This window comes from Tachyglossus aculeatus, chromosome 3, assembly GCF_015852505.1.
Source record: "Tachyglossus aculeatus isolate mTacAcu1 chromosome 3, mTacAcu1.pri, whole genome shotgun sequence".
Lineage (NCBI taxonomy): Eukaryota > Metazoa > Chordata > Mammalia > Monotremata > Tachyglossidae > Tachyglossus > Tachyglossus aculeatus.
The window spans coordinates 25782314-25804310 of record NC_052068.1 but is presented as its reverse complement, the minus strand read 5'-3'; the positions used below and the strand labels follow the sequence as shown (position 1 = coordinate 25804310).

Here is a 21997-nt window from a genome sequence, read left to right as displayed (position 1 = left end):
GGTAGGGACCGTCTCTATACATTGCGAACTTGTACTTCCCAAGTGCTTCGTCCAGTGCTCTGCACACAGTAAGCGCTCAATAAATACGATTGAATGAATAACCAGAGGGAAGCAGGGACATACCCACCTACACCCTCCCATCCCAGCCAGTCATGCACATTTTCCAAAGCTGAAAACCTGGCTCCGAGTAGAGAGACAGCAGGAGGAGGAAGAGGAGGAAGAGGAGGAAGAGGAGGAAGAGGAGGAGGACGCGGTAAGAAGCAAAAAGCGAGTAGCTTTCGCTAGTCTCTGGAATTAGGGCTGTAGCTGCCCAGCACGCCCGACAATCCGGTTGCTATTTAAGTTCTGTCTTCCTGTGACGATCTTCTCAAAGCCACTGCTTGGAGAACCACTCCATTTCTAACATCATCTGCTCTCTTCCAGCTGGCCCCATTATCATCATCATCAATCGTATTTATTGAGCGCTTACTGTGTGCGGAGCACTGGACTAAGCGCTTGGGAAGTACAAGTTGGCAACATATAGAGACGGTCCCTACCCAACAGTGGGCTCAGCTTTCCCACGCTGTGTGGGGTTGTTTCCTTGTCTTTAAAACCCTTCTGCTGCGTTCCCTGTTCACGGTCTCCCCATTTCACTTCACCACCCCGCAACGTTGCGTATCCTGTTGTTGATCGGACTCCTCACCCCGCAGGGAGGTTGTAGTGGGGTAGGGTTTTGTTGGTGGCCTGAAAAATGGCATTTTGTTGTTGTTGCCAACTTGTACTTCCCAAGAGCTTAGTACGGTGCTCTGCACACAGTAAGCGCTCAATAAATACGACTGAATGAATGAATTTGGGCTGCACTTTAAGGAACTGCCCTGTAAATAGCTGTACGTGGTAAAGCCCACATCTCCCCGCTACACAAAAGACGGAACTACGGTTACACAACAGCACTTTGGTTTGGTCAGAATCTCAGTGACTCACTGGTGACTTAGCACCCGACAATCTACAAAAGAACAAATAATAATAATAATAATAACGGCATTTATTAAGCGCTTACTATGTGCAGAGCGCTGTTCTAAGCGCTGGGGGGGATACAAGGTGATCAAGCTGTCCCACGTGGGGCTCACGGTCTTCACCCCCATTTTACAGATGAGGTCACTGAGGCTCAGAGAAGTGAAGCGACTTGCCCAAGGTCACACAGCAGACTTGTGGCGGGGTGGGATACGAACCCATGACCCCTGACTCCAAAGCCCGGGCTCTTTCCACTGAGCCACGCTGCTTCTCAATCTTCAACCTCTTTGCTTATTACTAGGCAGTAACTGCCCAGGTTGCAGAATTCAATGACGGCATTCAACTCTAGGTTGCCGATGAAAATCCTGATTTTGTTTAGGATTTACCAGATCCAGACAAGTGCATAACCTTCAAATTTCTCAATTCCTAGCACCTTATTCATTGTAAAAAAAAATATAGGTCATAAGTACCCTCAGAGCACAGTCATTGGCTTCCTTTTTCACCGATTCAAGGACTTTCCACCATACTTTTGGCCTGCCGGGTACGTGACGCTCACGAACCGCGAGAAGCACCTGTTAAGAAGCACCTTTAGCTACGAATCTTAGATGCATTTAAGGCCTGAGAAAATAGGCAAGAATTTCAAATACAGACCATGGCGGATGGGCAATTTCGATGATTTTTATTGCAAGTTTTGCACTAAAAAAATGCAGTTTCTTATGAAAACAGAACTGTAGTCTAAATCAATTTTCAAAAAAAAAAAACCCTATTCGGAATTCTCCATTTCGAGAACCTTCCCTTTGACGTATTTACGAATATACATATACAGCTGCAGTAAATTCAGAGAATCTCACCTACCGAGAGAGGTTAATCTGACAGTACCACAAGAGCTCCTTCGACGACCTGAATTTCTCTCAACAGGAACAAATTTTGGTCCTTAGCCGAAAGGAAGAACTACGGGCTAAACCGGAGGGTTCCCGACTAACTTCTCAGCTCCAGTCGCAGTGATCTCTCAAGGGTAGATCGTAGAGCTCCCTGTCATCCTCCTCGGGCCTGCAATCTAGAGGCGAACCGTAATCGTAGTCGATCGTCAAAACGGACGATCTTTTGTATTCCCCAGCTCCTGCATTTTCACCTCTGCTGTAATCCCCCGAGCTGTCTTCTTCGGCTACGGATGAAGAGGGAAACGTTCGTGAAGGATACGGTGCGAATCGGGTTGGTCCTCCCCTGTTAAACTCGCTGGTAGGACGTGTGCGTCTACCGTCCTCAGGGCAGATGGTCCTAGTGGGGCAAAAGAAATGGGTATATTAGCTATAGGGTCTTCACTCCGCTTTAGGTTTGGGCAAGTCACTTCGCTTCTCTGGGCCTCAGTTCCCTCATCTGGAAAATGGGGATTAAGACTGTGAACCCCCTGCGGGACAACCTTGTAACCTCCCCAGCGCTTAGAACAGTGCTTTGCACATAGTAAGCACTTAATAAATGCCATTATTATTAGTATTAGTATTATTATTATCTCCCTGGAGTTGCCTAGAGGCTGAAGCTGCACAGTCCTAAACAGCAAGAGACTTTAAAATACCATTTTCCCCATTACAAGGTCATCACCTCTCCCTTCTCTCGCCACTTTCCGTACTCCTCCCAAGTTCCTTCTTCCCCGTGATCAGTCCTCCAAGCCACACATAGGAAAAGCCTGGAAGTGAATTACCCCAAGACGAAACGAACTCGGATATTTACCTATGGCTTCTGCCACTGCCATTTCCAGGTCCAGAATTTCTGTGAAACGAAGACAGAGAAGAAATAAGACGTGTTGGGGAAGGCTCATGAGAGGAAAACGGTTTAATTAATTCCCAAGACATTAGGGAAGGAGGAGGGAGTTAAAGGCCAGAGGGGGAATGGGGGCGAGGGGGGTCAATGATGAGGTAGAGTAAGCGCTTAAATATCATCATTATCACTATTACTATGGGATGAATATGAACCGCTTAAACGGTATAGATCCGCATTCATTCATTCATTCAATTGCATTTATTGAGCGCTTACTGCATGCAGAGCACTGTACTAAGCGCTTGGGAAGTACAAGTCGGCAACATATAGGGACAGTCCCTACCCAACAACGGGCTCACAGTCTAGAAGAGGGAGACGGACAACAAAACATTTACGAGAGCGCTCAGTAAACAGGACGATTTGATGGATTTCTGAAAGCGTTCAGTAAATAGGCTGGTTTTAGGGATTTACGAGACCGCTCAGGAAGTGGGCTGATTTCAAGAAGTTCCGAAAGTGCTCAGTCATTACGGTTTTAGGGATTTACGAGCGCGCCCAGTAAATAGGACGATTTGACAGATTTCCGAAAGCCGTCAGTAAACAGGAGGATGTTATGGATTTAGGCGTGCTCAGTAAATAGCTGACTTTTACAGATTTACGAGAGCGCTCAGTAAACAGGACGATTTGACGGATTTCTGAAAGCGTTCAGTAAATAGGCTGGTTTTAGGGATTTACGAGATCGCTCAGTAAGTGGGCTGATTTCAAGAAGTTCCGAAAGTGCTCAGTCATTACGGTTTTAGGGATTTACGAGCGCGCTCAGTAAATAGGACGATTTGACAGATTTCCGAAAGCGGTCACTAAACAGGAGGATTTTACGGATTTAGGCGCGCTCAGTAAATAGCTGACTTTACAGATTTACCAAAGCTCTCGGGAAATAGGCTGAGTTTAAGGAGTTCAGTCATGACGCTTTCTCGGCGCTTACAACAATGCTCGGCACCTAGTAAGCGTTTAACAGACCCCACCGTTGACAAATTGCCGAAGACGCTCCGTAAATAGGAGGATCTGACGGACTTACGGGCGCTCGGTAAATAAAAGGAGCTGACGGATTTAGGGACGCTCGGTAAATAGGAGGATCTGACGGGCTTGGGAGCGCTCAGTAAATAAGAGGATCTGACGGTAAGGGAGACAGAAGGGAGAGGGACGCCGAGGGAAGGCCAGATGTATCAACTTAATTATTCAGACACACGTATGAACGGGAAGTAGATGAGGAGCCGGGATGTTTGGATTTTAAATTTCCAGGAGAAATAATCCAGGGGTGTCGAAAGGGAAGGCTACGTTGGCTTCCCCAGCTATTTTCCAGTTATAGGGCCGGGATACCGCGGGGTTTGACTCCGGGGCCACCAGTTGTTGTCAGGAGGGGAAATGGTCTCAGTGGCACTAGGTAACAGCGGAGGCTGAGGACCCAGCGCTTAGAACGGTGCTTTGCACATAGTAAGCACTTAATAAACGCCATTATTATTATTATTATTATTATTATTATTCTTGGCAGCGGCTGGGTGCGGGCGGCTGGGTTCCCAATTTGTACTTCCCGAGCGCTCTGCACATAGTAAGCGCTCAATAAATACGATTGATGATGATGATGACTTCTCTGTGACATCTGGAGGCCGCCCAAACCGCTGAGGGACGTCTTGGGGAGAAAGCCTGGAGGAAGTTTCAGCCGCCGCTAACCTGGTGCTTTTCAACTCTGACAAAATGCATAGGGTAAGCAACCAGGTTTTTAACGTTACTATCGTCAAATAACTAAAAATCTGGGTAACGGATTGTTAATGCACATTGGATGAGTTGACCAATCAATTAGCGATATTTACTGGGCACTGACTATGTGCACAGCACTGTGCTAAGTGCTCCGAGTGCCACAGATCAATCGGTGGTATTTACTGAGCACTACTGCGCAGAGCGCTTGTGAAAGTACAACAGAGTGGGTGGGCATATTCCCTGACCACAAGGAGCTTACTGTCTAGACAGGGAGAGAAAGTTCGTTGTGGGCAGGGAATGTGTCTAGCATTGTACTCTCCCAAGAGCTTAGTACAGTGCTCTGCACACGGTAAGCACTCAATAAATATGATCGAATGAACGGACATCATCATCATCATCATCATCATCATCAATCGTATTTCTTGAGCGCTTACTATGTGCAGAGCACTGTACTAAGCGCTTGGGAAGTACAAGTTGGCAACATATAGAGACAGTCCCTACCCGACAGTGGGCTCACAGTCTCAAAGGGGGAGACAGAGAACAAAACCAAACATACTAACAAAATAAAATAAATAGAATAGATATGTATAAGTAAAATAAATAAATAAATAGAGTAATAAATCTGTATGTACTTAAGCGCTGCGGGGCTGAGGATGGGAGCCCCGGGGAGTCTAAAGGTCATGGGTTCTAATCCCAGCCCCACCCCTTGTCTGCTGTGTGTCCTCGGGCAAGTCACTTCCCTTCTCTGGGCCTCAGTTACCTCATCTGTAAAATGGGGCTTAAGACTGTGGGCCCCAAATGGGACAGGGGCTGCGTCCAATCTGATTACCTTGCATCTACCCCGGCACTTAGAACAGTGTTTGCGCATAGTAAGCGCTTAAATATCATCATTATCACTATAAGTATGGGATGAATATTAACTGCTTAAATGGCATAGATCCACGTGTATCCACATCATCATCATCATCAATCGTATTTATTGAGCGCTTACTGTGTGCAGAGCACTGGACTAAGCGCTTGGGAAGTACAAATTGGCAACATATAGAGACAGTCCCTACCCAACAGTGGGCTCACAGTCTAAAAGGAGGAGACAGAGAACAAAACCAAACATACTAACAAAATAAAATAAATAGAATAGATATGTACAAGTAAAATAAATAGAGTAATAAATACGTACAAACATATATACATCTATACAGGTGCTGTGGGGAAGGGAAGGAGGTAAGACGGGGGGATGGAGAGGGGGACGAGGGGGAGAGGAAGGAAGGGGCTCAGTCTGGGAAGGCCTCCTGGAGGAGGATGTACATACATCCACATGTATGTATAGATCCATTCCCCCTTCTAGACTGTGAGCCCACTGTTGGGTAGGGACTGTCTCTATATGTTGGGAACTTGTCCTTCCCAAGCGCTTAGTACAGTGTTCTGCACACAGTAAGCGCTCAATAAATACGACTGATTGACTGATATGTAAGGGAGACACAAGGGAGAGGGAACAAGGGAAATGAGGCTTAGCCGGGGAAGACCTCTTGGAGGAGATGTGATCTATAAATTGCCAACTTGTACTTCCTAAGAGCTTAGTACAGTGCTCTGCACACAGTAAGCGCTCAATAAATGCAATTGATGATGATGATGATGATGTGATCTTAATGAAGCTTTGAAGATGGGGAGAGCCGTGGTCAGTTGGATATGAAGTAGGAGGGAGTTCCAGGCCAGAGGGGGGATGTGGGCGAGGGGGTCAATGGTGAGGTGGAGTAAGAGCTTAAATATCATTATCACTATTATTATGGGAGGAATATTAACTGCTTAAATGGTATAGATCCACATGTAAGGGAGACACAAGGGAGAGGGAACAAGGGAAATGAGGTTTAGCCGGGGAAGACCTCTTGGAGGAGATGTGATCTTAATGAAGCTTTGAAGACGGGGAGAGGCGTGGCCAGCTAGATATGATATGAGAGCTGGATATGTTGCCAATTTGTACTTCCCAAGCGCTTAGTACAGTGCTCTGCACACAGTAAGCGCTCAATAAATACGATTGATGGTGATGATGATATGAAGAAGGAGGGAGTTCCAGGCCAGAGGGGGGATGTGGGCGAGGGGTCAATGGTGAGGTAGAGGAGATAGAGGTAGAGAGTGGGTTGGCGTAAGAGGATAGAGGTTAGATAGGAGGGGTCGAGCTGATTGAGTGCTTTAAAGATGGAGATAAGGAGTTTCCTTTTGATGTGGAGGTGGACGGGCAAACCACTGGAGGTTCTCGAAGAGTGGGGAAACACACGCTCAATGGTGTTTTAGAAAAATGATCTGGGCAGCAGAGTGAAGTACGGGCAGGAATGAGGAGAGACAGGAGGCAGGGAGGTCAGCAAGAAGGCAAGCAGTCTGGCCTAGAGGAAACAGCACAGGCCTGAGAGTCAGAGGACTAGGATTCTAATCCCGACTCCACCACTTAATAATGATTCATTCATTCATTCATTCAATCGTATTTATTGAGCGCTTACTGTGTGCAGAGCACTGTACTAAGCGCTTGGGAAGTCCAAGTTGGCAACATATCGAGACGGTCCCTACCCAACGGTGGGCTCACAGTCTAGAAGGGGGAGACAGAGAACAAAACATATTTACAAAATAAAATAAATAGAATAAATATGTACAAAGAAAATAGAGTAATAAATGCGTACAAACATATATACATATATCCAGGTGCTGTGGGGAGGGGAAGGAGGTAAGGCGGGGGGGAAGGAGAGGAGGAGGAGGGGGCTTCCTCCATAAATGATGGCATTTATTAAGCGCTTACTATTTGCAAAGCACTGTTCTAAGTGCTGGGGAGGTTACAAGATGATCACGTGGTCCCACGAGGGGCTCCCAGTCTTAATCCCCCATTTTACAGATGAGGTGACTGAGGCTCAGAGAAGTAAATTGACTTGCCCAGAGTCACACGGCTGACAATTGGCAGAGCCGGAATTAGAACCCATGGCCTCTGACTCCAAAGCCCGGGCTCTTTCCACTTGTCTGCTGTGTAACCTTGGGCAAGTGACTTAACTTCTCTGTACCTGAGTTACCTCATCTGTAAAATGGGGATTAAGAGGGTGAGCCGCACATGGGACTGTGTCCAACCTGATTATCTTGTATCTAACCCAGTACTTACAGTGCCTGGCACATAGTAGACACTTAAACGCCTTAAAAAGAGGCTGATGCAGTAGTTGAGGCAGGATAGGCTAAGCGGTTGGATCGGCATAGGAGCAGTTTGGATCACAGGACTTGGTGACAGATTCAATATGTGGGTTGAGTGAGAGAAACGGGTTGAGGATAATGACAAGGTTACGGACTTGTGAGAAAGGGAGGAGGGTGGGGCTGTCTACAGTGATGGGAAAGTCCCTGGGAGGATAGGATTTGGGTGGGAAGATAAGGAGTTCTGTTTTGGCCATCTTCAGTTGGAGATGTCGGCGGGACATCCGGGTAGAGATGTCCTGAAGGCAGGAGGAAAGATCATCATCAATCGTATTTATTGAGCGCTTACTGTGTGCAGAGCACTGTACTAAGTGCTTAATAATGATGGCATTTATTAAGCGCTTACTATGTGCAGAGCACTGTTCTAAGCACTGGGGAGGTTACAAAGTGATCAGGTTGTCCCACAGTCTTCATCCCCATTTTACAGGTGAGGTAACTGAGGCCCAGAGAAGTTGACTTGCCCAAAGTCACACAGCTGACAATTGGCGGGGTCGGGATTTGAACCCATGACCTCCGACTCCAAAGCCCGTGCTCCTTCCACCGAGCCACGCTGCTTCTCTAAGATGAGACTGCAGAAGAGGAGAAAATCCGAGCCGGAGAAGTAAATCTGGCGACCAGGCTCCAAGAGATGGTAGTTGAAGCCGTGGGGATGAGTGAGTTCTCCAAAGGAGTGGGTAGAGATGGAGGAAAGAAGGGGGCCCAGGATTGAGCCTTGAAGTGCTCCCACAGTTAGAGGGTGGGAGGCAGGGGAGGAGCCCGCAAAAGAGACTGAGGGACCCATCGGAGAGATTACAAGAGAACCAGAGTGCCAGTGAAGCCAAGGTTAGATAATATTTCCAGAAAAAGGTGGTGGCCCATAATGTTGAGGGCAGCTGAGAAGGCAAGGAGGATTACGATGAAGTACAGGCCGCTGGATTTGGCAAGAAGGTCATCACCGGTGACCTTAGAGGAGGGCAATTTCTATGCAGCGAAGGGAAACTGAGGCCCGACCCCTGTCAATCAATCAATCGTATTTATTGAGCGCTTACTGTGTGCAGGGCACTGTACTAAGCACTTGGGAAGTCCAAGTTGGCAACATATGGAGACAGTCCCTACCCAACAGTGGGCTCACAGTCTAGAAGGGGGAGACAGAGAACAAAACCAAACATACTAACAAAATAAAATAGAATAGATATGTACAAGTAAAATAAATAGAGTAATAAATATGTACAAACATATACAATCTAGTGGGGAAGACACATTAAAATAAATTGCAAGTAGGTGAAATAACAGAAAATATGAATGTCTACATAAGTACTGCGGGGGCAGAGTGAGTTTCAAAATGTTCAGGGGGTACAGACCGAAGTGTAGAAGGGAGGAAACGGGTTCGGAGATAATAATAATAATAATAATAATGATGTTGGTATTTGTTAAGCGCTTACTATGTGGAGATAAGAGGTTAGTCAGGGAAGAGATATAATAATAATGATGATGATGGCATTTGCTAAGCACTTACTATGTGCAAAGCACTGTTCTCAGCGCTGGATATGATTTTAGTAGGGCTTTGACGACGGGGAGAGTGGTGGTCTTTCGGATAGGAAGCGGGAGGGAATTCCAGGAGGAAGGGAGTGAACAAAAGCTTGATGGAGAGAGGAGCTTGAGGCAGAGTAAGCAGAACAGGATTAGAGAAATGACATGCGGAGGCTGCATTTAAGTGGGAAATCGGCGTGGTACAGTAGGAGGGGGAGAGCTGATCGAGTGCCTTAAAGCCAATGGTCAGGAGTCTCTGCTTGACTAACAATGGACAGACAACCATTAGCAGTTTTTGAGGAGTGAACACTCGGTAATTGGTCCATGTTTTTCCATTTGGACAACAAATATATCCTAATAAGCGAGGTTACTATTTTGTATTATGTTTTACACCCCATGAGCATGGAAAACCCCAAAAGGCAACTAACCTATCCAAAGACCACTGCGGGGCGAGGTCATCTTGGGGAGAGTGGTCATGAAAAGATCTCTGTCTCGATCTGGGTGCTTCGTGAATAAAATCAAAGTCTTCCAAAGGCATATAGTCTTGTGAAGACTCTTCATAAGAGGAATGATCCCAGTCGGGGTAAGACCTTCGCCTCTGCACTGTTCCCTGATGGAAATCAAAATCTCGTAAGTGCATTTGTTTTGGATACTCTCTGTGTGACTGGCAGCCATGAAAAGGTGGTGGTCTTTGTCCCCGGCTGCGGTTAACAAAATCAAAGTCTTTCCGGGGCATTTTCTCCTGGAAATGCTCATCAGATGGGTGACTATGAAACGGTCTGGGTTTTTGCCCCAGTCTCTCAACAGGATAATCGCCATCCCCCAAGTGCACCTTTGCCCGCATTTCGGGGTGAGAATGGGGATCGTGGTGGAATGGTCTTCGGCCTCGTCCACTGCCTCGATGATAAAACTCAAAATCTTTCCCTGGCAACTGGTCAAGAGAATCCCCATGGGAATGCCGGTCATGGAAAGGCCTGCGGTTCGGTCCCTGGCCGCTGTTGACAAAATCACAGTCTTTCCCAGGCAGTCGCTCTTTGAAGTCACCATAGGCCTGACGGTCATGAACAGGTCTCACCCTCTGCCCCCGGCCTTTGGTAACAAAATTAAAATCATCCCCAGGGATCCGTTCCTGGAAGTCGTCGTGAGTCCGCTGATCGTGAAAGGGTCTCGGTCTTAACCCAGTCTCCTCGCTATTGAAATCCAGGTCTTTCAATTCCATCTCTTCCCGGAAATCATCATAACGCTGATGATCGGTAAACAGTCGATTTCTTGGTCCAGGCTCCTCATTTTCAAAATCCCAGTCACTTTGCTGTCTCTCTTCTTCTTGCAATTCCTCATATTCATAATAAGGTCTGCACCGTTGTTCAGTTTCCTTGTTGATATAATCAAAATCTTTTAACGGCAAATCATGATGATCAGGATGATGCTGATCCTCATTAAGCCTTAACCTCTTCCTGGGCCTAGAAGGAAAATGAAGGCTTAAAGGGTATACTGGCATCTTGAAAAATATCAGAATTAAGACCCTGCTTCTGTAATGATCTTTTTTCTGCTTCTGTGCTATTTTCCGCTGGTTTGGTCTTTGAATAGATCTGAGACGCATTTTGCAAAACAGTCCAACGGTGCTAGATTTAGAGCTGTTACATGGCGATCCTTTTACGAGCATCTCAATTATGAAAATCCCCCAAATTTGGGGGAAGATTCATAATTTAAATAACTTTCCCCCCTCCATGCAATGTTGCAAGATATATGCGTGTGTGCATGTATGTATATATAAACTTAAAAATCCAGATCTCGAATTTGAAGATTAATTGAAAAGGAGAATCTGGGTCTGCTAGGATTTTGTCCTTTCCGACTATGATATCTCCAGGAGTTCTATACATTGCAAATGATTTGGTGCCATGTCTCCCAAAGACATCTTTGTAGTGCCCAAGTTGCTAGAACCATTCAGGCACCTATCACTGAGCAATAAACATTCCACAGACTCAGACTAAGTTACTGAAGCACGAAGATGGGGACGCAAATTCTGTTTGATTCATTTACAAAGAACCTCTTTCAAGGTGGAAAGGACAGTAAAAACATCCCTCCTGGGCCAGAAAGGGAGAAAAATATCTTTCTGCTCACCTCCTGAATCCTTCAACTAAAGCTAAAGGATCATTTAGGTGCAAACTGAAGTTACACTCTCTGCTGTGCCCTTTTGGCCGGGGTTGCTAGAAAAAAACCTCTTGACACTCAGTTTATATTCATCGATGAAGATGTTCCAGGGTCCACAGTAGCTGATGTGTCCCAGAGGATACTGATTAAGAATAGTAACTCTTTTTTCCCCCCCAACCCCTTTCAAAACTCTGCAGCAGGGCATATCCTGGGGTTCATTCAATCATATTTATTGAGTGCTTACTGTATGCAGAGCACTGGACTAAGTGCTTGGTTTGATGCTAAGCAGCAGAATAATTTTTTAAACAATACTATCAAGAAAAACCGTGAGTTATCTTGCTATAGTCATCTGAGTTTGAACGGAATTACCCAGGTGGATCTTCATTTGGGGGCCAATCCCTGGATCCTTCCATAGCTGGCGGTGGAACATCTTCATCAGAATCCCACACGTCCATGCCAAGATTACTAAGGGGGGAAAAACACATTCTTTAGCAGGATAAAAGATAAATTTCTTTAGCATTCAGCGAATTCATCACAACACACAATAATGCGATGGCTTTTTAAAAGGAGATCAGAAGCTGAACATCATTTGGATCATTTATGCAAATGGAGAGTTGACGGAAACTTTGCTATTTGTCCCTGTCAGAACACTGGGCCATGAGAATGCAGAAATCAACGTTATTCTCATCGAACCAATTTTTCTAAAACTTAACGGCAACTATGAAAACCATAAATCTGTTCTGGGTAAATCCAGGTTTAGCCACGTAACCAAAATGTTTCAAGATTTGAGAAATGAGCCTAATGAAGGAAAGCTTCAGGAAATGGGTTTATTTAGTTTGGGAAGTTCCAATGACACATCAGAGATGCCCACTCCATGGGCACAATGGAGGCAAGAGCCTCCCCATAGTTCTGACTTGGACCACCAGACTTGCTTATCCCAGGGCAATGACAAAGCCTGAGAGTTTCCAATCGGGTGGAAAAGACCCCAAATGGTGACTACCTATTAGCTCGCTAAAGCCTGTCTCCTCCCAACCCTCATCCTCCCCGAAATCCCCAGCCCCCTTTTCGCCCGACAAAATGAAACATCGTTCACCTTGGACTTCAAGTCTACCAAGTTACATCGCAAGAGCTAACACAGACCACACTGTAAGATACACTGAGGTAGACTATAGGATGGGTGGGGATAGGCCTGGAGGGAACAGGCTTAAAATGGAGCAGGAAACAAGTTTCCTGACAGTAAAGATTGTGAACTCTTGGAACATTTGTCTCAATCTTCTTTGCAGATGTTCAAGAAGACTTGTTGATTCATCATCAATCGTATTTATTGAGCGCTTACTATGTGCAGAGCACTGATTCATGTGCCACTAGGATGGGCCTGGTGACCTAGAGATCCCTTGTGATCCCCTGTGGTCCTAGGAGTTTCTCCTGTCTCCGTACAACGTATTCCAAGTGACGTAAGGCCAGGACCCCCAAAGATTCCTTTCGGAGCCTAAATTTACAGGACGATATTTTGCATCTGACTATATTTTGTGGACATCTTTTCGATTTGTAATTCGCTGACTTCTCTAAACCCTGCTACTACTTGTAATCAATCAATCAATGATATTTACTGTTATGTGCAGAGCCCTGTACTACATCAATCAATCAATCAATTGTATTTATTGAGCGCTTACTGTGTGCAGAGCACTGTACTAAGCGCTTGGGAAGTACAAGTTGGCAATATATAGAGACAGTCCCGACCCAACAGTGGGCTCACAGTCTAGAAGACTACATGTTTGGGAGGGTTAAATACAAAACAGTTGATATACACATTCCCTGCCCACAAGGAGCTCACACAATTCACCGACCTCACAAGGGCTTTGAAGAGCGGGAGTCACCAACACTTGACTGAGTGCTGCCAAATTCCTTTAGATCAAACTTGTGGAGCCATTTCTATAAACTTCACTGGCACTAGGCCCCTGAAACCTCTGAGCGCGGGTATAGGGTGCCTATTTTTTTTTTTTTTTCCTTGTTACACCTTTTCAGGAAAGTCCAGAGAAAGCAGACGGGACGATCCTGGTGGTGTTGGGCGAACGACTTCTGGTCTCAATTCAAAAGCAGGTTTTGAAGTTCCTGCCATTCCAGAACCCAGGCTGTCACGGAGCCCGGGAGAGGGAGGGAACTATCAGGGCTCCAAACCCAGAAACATTTGGAAGTGGCACGGAACAAGCGGTCACTGTGGCCTTGGAAATCTCAAGGCCTGGCCTAAACAGAACTTGCCATTCCCATTATGTTTTCATTTTTGCAACCGTATCTTCTAATGGCCAGAATTTAAGGACACAAAGTCATCATGCCTATATGGGTCAAGTGTAACTTGTGGCCCAAATTTGCTCAGGGAAAACCTACTGTTAATGGAGAATCAAGCAGCAGTGTGGCCTAGTGGACACGGCATGGGCGTCAGAGGACCTGGGTTCTAATCCTGGCTACGCCACTTGCCTGCTGTGTGATCATGGGCAAGTCACTTTACTTCTCTGTGCCTCAGTTACCTCATTTGCAAAATAGGGATTGAGACTGTGAGTCCCACGTGGGACAAGGACGGAATCTGACCTGATTATCTTATATCTACCCTAGTTCTGTGTTTGGCACATCATACGTGCTTAATAAAATTATCATCATTATAAGTCCAGCCTCAAGCCTGCCCTTAGAACCCTGGTCTCAGCATTACTGCTTGTTTCTCAGCGACTGGAGCTTTCTCTAGCTCCGAGGCCACTTTAGGGACCAGGCAAACTGCCAGTTGGGCAATTAATCAGGAGGTACAGATGAAGTGTAAACTCAAGGAAAGGTATAAACTCAAGGAAAAAAACATCCTGTCTGCACTACCTCACCCTAAGACTTCTAAGTTCTTACGTGATGCGTGATAACAACTGAGTCCCCTAAAATTATTTCAACCTACCAATGAAAGTTAAAATGGAACCACTCCCGGTTTCCACAATTGTCACAAAGGTGTTGCGCATGATTACTTTTAAGATCGCTGCGAAGTACTTGGGGACAAAATTTACGAAATATTCTACATTTGACGTGAACCATTTTGGAACTGTCATTTTTATTACCTTCTCATTGGCTGAGTTTTTAGATCCTTTAGGTATACACATCCATCTATTCGATGACCCCGGGCCTCACCAAACACTAAACAAAGCAAATAAATTAAAGGTCAACCACGTTGCTGATTAGAGTTCTCAACTAATGCTTCACGTTGGGAACAATTACATTCATTCACGCAATTATATTTAATGAGCACTTACTGTGTGCACAGCACTGTATTAAGCGCTTGGGAGAGTATAGTATAACAGTAAACGGACGCATTTTCTGCCCACAACAAGGTACGGCAAGTTTCTTTGAGTTTTACGACACATTATCCCTAAACTGAGTGGGAACCAAATTTCTACAGACAAATCAGAGCAAACTTTGAATATATTTACATTCACACACACACACATATACTTGACCTATATTCATCTATAAAGTCCCAATTTATTTTCTCACTTTTATTGAATAATAATGTTGAAAGTGGAAAAGGTAGCAAGTATGTATCTTACATACTTTATGTATCTCACATACATAGCAAGTATGTATCTTACATATCTTACATGCTTTTAAGTATGTAGCTTAAAAGGTACTGAATATGGAGTTGGTGCTAATGGAAAGGAGGTTAATAAACACACTATTACATTTACATTGGAATTTTTTTTTAAATTGGAAAAGGTAGCAAGTATGTATCTTACATACTTTATGTATCTTACATATGTATCTTACATACATAGCAAGTATGTAGCTTATATATCTTACATACTTTTAAGTATGTAGCTTAAAAGGTACTGAATATGGAGTTGGTGCTAATGGAAAGGAGGTTAATAAACACACTATTACATTTACATTGGAATTTTTTTTAAATTGGAAAAGGTAGCAAGTATGTATCTTACATACTTTATGTATCTTACATATGTATCGTACATACATAGCAAGTATGTATCTTACATATCTTACATACTTTTCAGTATGTAGCTTAAAAGGTACTGAATATGGAGTTGGTGCTAATGGAAAGGAGGTTAATAAACACACTATTACATTTACATTGGAATTTTTTTTTAATTGGAAAAGGTAGCAAGTATGTATCTTACATACTTTATGTATCTTACATACATAGCAAATATGTATCTTACATATCTTACATACTTTTAAGTATGTAGCTTAAAAGGTACTGAATATGGAATTGGTGCTAATGGAAAGGAGGTTAATAAACACACTATTACATTTACACAGCACCAGGAGAGCCCATAGCCTGGCGCCTTCCCTTTAACTGAATTTATGAAAATACCTTGAATTGCTGTATTTGGATCCCAGCCTTCGACATCGATAAGGTATCTGAATGAGAGTATTACATAGTCATTAAAGACTGTGGAATTACAGACTTTATTCATCGTTTTCTCACCCCCTCCAAATCTATGCATTTATGAAATTCTTACCTGCATATAAGATAACCTGTTCGGTTAATTCCATTAGTACAGTGAACGCCAATGAGTTTTTCTACCAAAACAGAAAAGTCACTTAGTGTTTAAAAAAAAAAAAACCAAACCCATAAAATCAGAGCTATGCCACACAAGAAAACACATTTCTCTACACATATGGTAAAAATACAGTTTTAAATGGTACATATAATATTTTGGAATTTTCATACGCTTTATCTTTGCTGCCCCTAAAGTATGTTGTAAGCATTTAAAGCTTCAAATTTCATCATTTCCTACTTGCTCTGTAATTGTGAATAGTAAACGTGAAATAAAAGTGGAATTAATCCTGAAGATAGTATTTAGTGAAGAAATATGATTTTTTAAAATCTGTAATTTAACTTTCAAAAAAGTATGCTGGCATTTTCTGGCTGCTAAAGATGTCAAAAATGCACCATTTTGGACTTCACCTCATTCTTAGGCGAACATGGGGAATTAAGAGCAAGAAAACATCTAGCAATTACCGGAATACCGTGCAGGATATTCTGGAATCAATAAACCAGGCAATGTATAAGAACATCAATGACAACAGGAACATCAATGACAACAATTTTGTGTTTAACTTCATCTACCCTAATGAACTCGAGTATCCAGCTATATATATGGATTTCTTTCCATATATCAAAAAGAAATCAAACTTTAAAAATAACTTTCTTTGATAATATGTTTTATAACTTTGTTTTATTTCTTTGATAATACGTAAAAATAGCCTTCTTTGCTCATATGAATTAAATATTTGGTCACTTACCATTTTCTGCATTTTCCCAGAGGAACTTTCTGACCCATTTTTTGAACTGCAGAATAGTGCCATTGTCAGGAACTTCCAGTCCAACAGTGTAAAGTTTTTTATAATGTATACTCTTGGGTAAATCCTAGAAACAAAAGAAAATCCAATGCAACAATAGTCACCGATAAGTAGGAGGGGTCCCTGAACTGTGTCCAGACACTGGATCTAAGCGCTTAGTACAATAAGTGCTTAGTACAGTGCTCTGCACACAGTAAAGCGCTCAATAAATACGATTGAATGAATGATCAATAGTGATCAGAGTCATTGCTAGAGGCCACTTCATAACCAAAATGGAAAAATAAATGTGCTTTGAGCCCAGCTCTGAAGGACAAAGTTCTACTCTCAAGGGTAGTTGGTTTTAAACAGGGACGTGCGAGACTCTCCTAAGAATTGGGATTAACCAATTCACAATTTTGGGATGCTCTCAGATCCTTAGGAATCTTAAATGTCAGCTGTTGCTACCACCGGTAAAATATAGAACATAATTATGCATAATCCTAGGAGGAATTTAGAGAGACGGAGTTATGGGAGTGTGATGAGGTGGCAATAGGAGTTAAGGGACAAGAGGAAAGGGAGAGAAGAGTGGCAAATTTGGGATCTGGGAAAAGCGCGTCTGTGTGTCTGTTTACTGTTATATTGTACTCTCCCAAGCCCTCAGTACAGTATTCTGCACATAGTAAGTGCTCAATAAATATGATTGAAAGGAGTTTCTAAATGAGCTGTTCTGCCCCATCATCACCAATTATTTACAGTTTCAGGCTTTGATGTCTGCTCAGAAATTCCCCAGGAACCCCAGTTTCCTGGATCCGGAATCTTTTAAGCGTGACAACGCGTTCTGGGGTCACCCGGGGCATTTCTGGGAGCTTCTTATTAGAACCTGCAGGGGTGTTTCCTCTAGTTTTCCTCCATCACAAGTTAGTATTATTATTTGCATCCATTAAATGAGCAATGCACTGACTACGTAAAAGCAAGATAATCGTTTAACATAAGGTTCATGTCAGATAGCTGATAAAACCTATTGAAAATTGTGGAATGCTGCACAATACCCATCATTTTAGGATAATCTGACGCTGATTTATTCCTGCTGAGAATATAATAGCTTTTTGAAAGCTAGCACCCTGGGCTTCCTTAACCACCCTACTTACATCTTTTTCCCTGCCTCTTCTCCTTCACCTAAACTGTCCTCTCAACCACTCCATATCAACTCACATCCTCTTTTCACCCCTCTCAGCCCAGGCATCTCTGTTTTCTCTGAATAAGTGGCATTTTGCTTACTCCTTTGCTTACTTATTTATTTATTGAGTGCTTACTGTGTGCAAAGCACTGTACTAAACACTTGGGAGAGTACAATACTGTTGTAAACAGTTACAAACAGGCACATTCCCTGCCCAAAGTGAGCTCACAGTCTAGAGGGGGAGACAGACATAAATGTACATTTAAAAATAAACCCCTTCCCCATGTCGTCCTCCCTCTGGTGTGGAACTCCCTCCCTGTCCATATTTGCCAGACCTTCAAAGCCTTATTAAGATCATATCTCCTCTCTAAGAGGAGACTAAGCCCTCCTTTCTGCATCATCTATGAAGCAGCGTGGCTTAGTGGAAAGCGCAGGGGCTTGGGAAGGAGTCAGAGGTCGTGGGTTCTAATTCCGGCTCTGCCACTTGGCAGCTGTGTGACTTTGGGCAAGTCACTTAACAATAATAATAATAATAATAATAATGGTATTTCTTAAGCACTTACTATGGGCCAAGCGTTGTTCTAAGCGCTGGGATGGATACCAAGTTATCAGGTAGTCCCACGCTCACAGTCTTAAATCCCCATTTTACAGATGAGGTAATAATAATAATGATGATGGCATTTGTTAAGCGCTTACTATGTGCAAAGCACTGTTCCAAGCACTGGGGGAGGGATGCAAGGTGATCACGTTGTCCCACATGGGGCTCACAGTCTTAACTCCCATTTTACAGACGAGGTAACTGAGGCTCGGAGAATCAATCCATCGTATTTATTGAGCGCTTACTGTGTGCAGAGCACTGTACTAAGCGCTTGGAAAGTCCAAGTTGGCAACATATAGAGACAGTCCCTACCCAACAGTGGGCTCACAGTCTAAAAGGGGGAGACAGAGAACAAAACCAAACATACTAACAAAATAAAATAAATACTAACAAAATAAAGAAGAGAAGCTAAGTGACTCGTCCAAGGTCACACAGCAGACATGTGGGGGAGCCGAGATTAGAACCCACGTCCTCTGACTCCCAAGCCCGGGTGCTTTCCACTAAGCCACGCTGCTTCACCTAACAGACACAGAGAAGTTGAGTGACTTGCCCAAAGCCACACAGCAGAGAAGGGGCAGAGCGGGATTAGGCATGACCTCTGACTCCCAATCCCGTGCACTTTCCACTAAGCCACGCTGCTTCACTTAACTTCTCTGTGCCTCAGTTACCTCATCTGTAAAATGGGGATTAAGACTGTGAGCCCCACGTGGGACAACCTGATTACCTTGTATCTACCCCAGCTCTTGGAACAGTGCTCGGCACTTGGCGCTTAACAGACACCATCAACAGCAGAGAAGCAGCGTGGCTCAGTGGAAAGAGCACGGGCTTTGGAGTCAGAGGTCACGGGTTCAAATCCTGACTCCGCCAACTGTCAGCTGTGTGACTTTGGGCAAGTCACTTAAGTTCTCTGTGCCTCAGTTCCCTCATAGCCCCTGTCCCACCTGGGACTCACAGTCTCAATCCCCATTTTCCAGATGAGGGAACTGAGTCCCAGAGAAGAAGCGACTTGCCCAAGGTCACACAGCAGACAAGTGGTGGCGCCGGAATTAGAACCCATGACCTTCTGACTCTCATGCTCGTGCTCTATCCATTATGCCATGCTGCTTCTCAACCAACTCTATTATTACTTTACCCTCCCAGATACTTAGTACAGTACTCTGTACACAGTAACACCCAATAAGTACGTTAAATGGATTAATCTCCATGGATGTTTCACAAATCCAACTCCCCAGTAATGACCTTTTTCTTTCTCTGTTGTCTTTCCATGTCCTTCTGCCTTCACAACAAATCCACCTCAAATGTAAGTCCAAAACAGAACTTCTCATCTTCCCACACTTTCCTGTTTTCTGTAGACACCACCCCCCCCCTCCACCTCACAAGTCTTAACCTTGGCATTATCCTTGACTTAATTCTCTCACTCAAGCCACATGCTCAAGATGTTGCCACAGTCTGTGGGTTCTTAACAACTCTAAAACCTGTCCTTTCTCCATCCAAACTGCAACAATGCTCACTGAAGCACTTACGTCCTGCCTTGACTACTGCATCGGCCTCTTCGTCGCCCATCTCATCTCCTGTTTCTCCCCTTTCCAGTCCATACTTCACTCCATCCCCCAGATCATTTCTCTAAAAAAAAGTTCAGTCCGTATCTCCCTGTTTCTCAAAACCTCCAAATGCCGCCCATCCACCTCTGCCTCAAACAGAAACACTTTACCATCGATCAGCTACCCGACTCCCCCGGACCCGACCACCTCTCTGATTTCCTATTACCACCCAGCCCACACATTTCAATCCTCTAATGCCAACCGATACACTGTACTCAATCTCCTCTATCTTGCCTTGCCCATATCCCACCTCTGGCCTGGAACTCCCACCCCTTTCACACCTGACAAATTACCACTCTCGCCACCTTCAAATTGAAGTCCATTAAAATCACGAGTTCTCCAAAAGGCCTTCCCTGATTTAAGCTCCCCCATTTCTCCTATTCACCTATGCACTTTGATCTACACCCTTTGAGCACTTGCTATTCACCCCACCTCCAACCCCACAGCACTTGGGAAAATATCCATTTCCCCTATTTGAATTTTACTTGAATGCCTGTCTCCCCCTCTAGATCGTAAGCTTTTCAATCAGTCAGTCGTATTTCTTGAGCACATACTAGGTGCAGAGCATTGTACTAAGCGCTTGGGAGAGTACCTCATAACAATAAACGGACACATTCCCTGCCCACAGTGAGCTTAGTCTAGAGGGAGAGACAGACATTAATATAAATAAATAAATTAAGATAACGCACGGAAGTGTAAGCTTCTTGTAGGCAGGGATTGGATCTACCGACTTAATTATACTGAACTCTCCCAGGCGCCTAGTGCAGTCCTTGGCATGTGGTAAGCACTCAATAAATACCACCCATCGACTAATTACTGTGATGTGAAATGACAATGATGTCGATTTAATAGGTGCATGTAAAGAGATCAGAAGAAACCGACGGCACATTGAAAAAAATCTCTTTCCTTTTGGATAAATGCCACGCAGTAACTTCAAAAATGTAAATGTTTTTAAACAGCGTACAAAGGTTGGGGACCAGAGCTCACCTCAACTCACAGGTTTCCCTCCATCCCTACTTTTCTGGGAAATAGCAGCCTCCTAACATCAGCCCACCGGTTCTCATTTATTTAAGCGCTTGGGAGAGCACAATATAACAGAGTTGGTAGAAACATTCCCTGCCCACAATGAGCTTACAGTCCAAGGATAAGATTAGGTCTATTTTTCATTAACTGGGGGTCTGCGAAACTTACATGTTAATAATGCAAGCTATCTTTTATTTATTATATTTGTCATTGTCTTTGTGCACTTGTTTTTAACGTAACTGATAGATTTTTGCATATCTGTCACCAAACTCCCATCCCCACTTTTAGACTGTAAATCCAATGAGGGCCAGGGAGTAAGTCTTACTCATCCTTTATTATCCACCTATACCCTACAATACAGCAGTAACAGGCTCCTTAAAAATGTGGTATCACAAAAAGCTGTATCACAGAGTAGGATTTCCCACAGATTTACACGCAATTTGGTAATACATAATTATGGTATGTGTTAAGCGCTTACTGAGACACTGTACTCAGTAAGTACTCTATTTATTTAGTACTCTATTTATTTATTTATTACTCTATTTACTTATTACTCTATTTATTTATTTATTTTACTTGTACATATCTATTCTATTTTATAGTATGTTTGGTTTTGTCTCCCCCTTTTAGACTGTGAGCCCACTGTTGGGTAGGGACTGTCTCTATATGTTGCCAATTTGTACTTCCCAAGCGCTTAGTACAGTGCTTTGCACACAGTAAACGCTCAATAAATACGATTGATGATGATGATGATGATGATGCTGGGGTGGATATAAGCAATTCAGTCCCTGTCTTTTTTTTTTTTTTTTTTTACAGATGAGGCAACTGAGGCCCGGAGAAATAAAATGACTTGCTCAAGTCCACACAGCTGACAAGTGACAGAGCCCAGATTAGAAC

At 43.9% G+C, this 21997-nt stretch overlaps 1 protein-coding gene across 1 annotated transcript in view; it reads right to left on the bottom strand.

The window, feature by feature from the left end:
* Nucleotides 1–1648: 1648 nt before the first annotated feature.
* The window catches only part of LOC119925256, a 33124-nt gene continuing 12775 nt past the window's right edge, over nt 1649–21997 (bottom strand). Inside the window, exons 11-18 of the mRNA XM_038743358.1 lie at nt 16666–16789; nt 15879–15939; nt 15731–15777; nt 14466–14541; nt 11746–11841; nt 9654–10685; nt 2719–2757; nt 1649–2268 (exon numbers count right to left, since the gene is read on the bottom strand). Of these exons, the coding sequence (XP_038599286.1) occupies nt 1977–2268; nt 2719–2757; nt 9654–10685; nt 11746–11841; nt 14466–14541; nt 15731–15777; nt 15879–15939; nt 16666–16789 (1767 nt within the window). The 3' untranslated portion in view covers nt 1649–1976. The remainder of the gene's footprint in view (nt 2269–2718; nt 2758–9653; nt 10686–11745; nt 11842–14465; nt 14542–15730; nt 15778–15878; nt 15940–16665; nt 16790–21997) is intronic.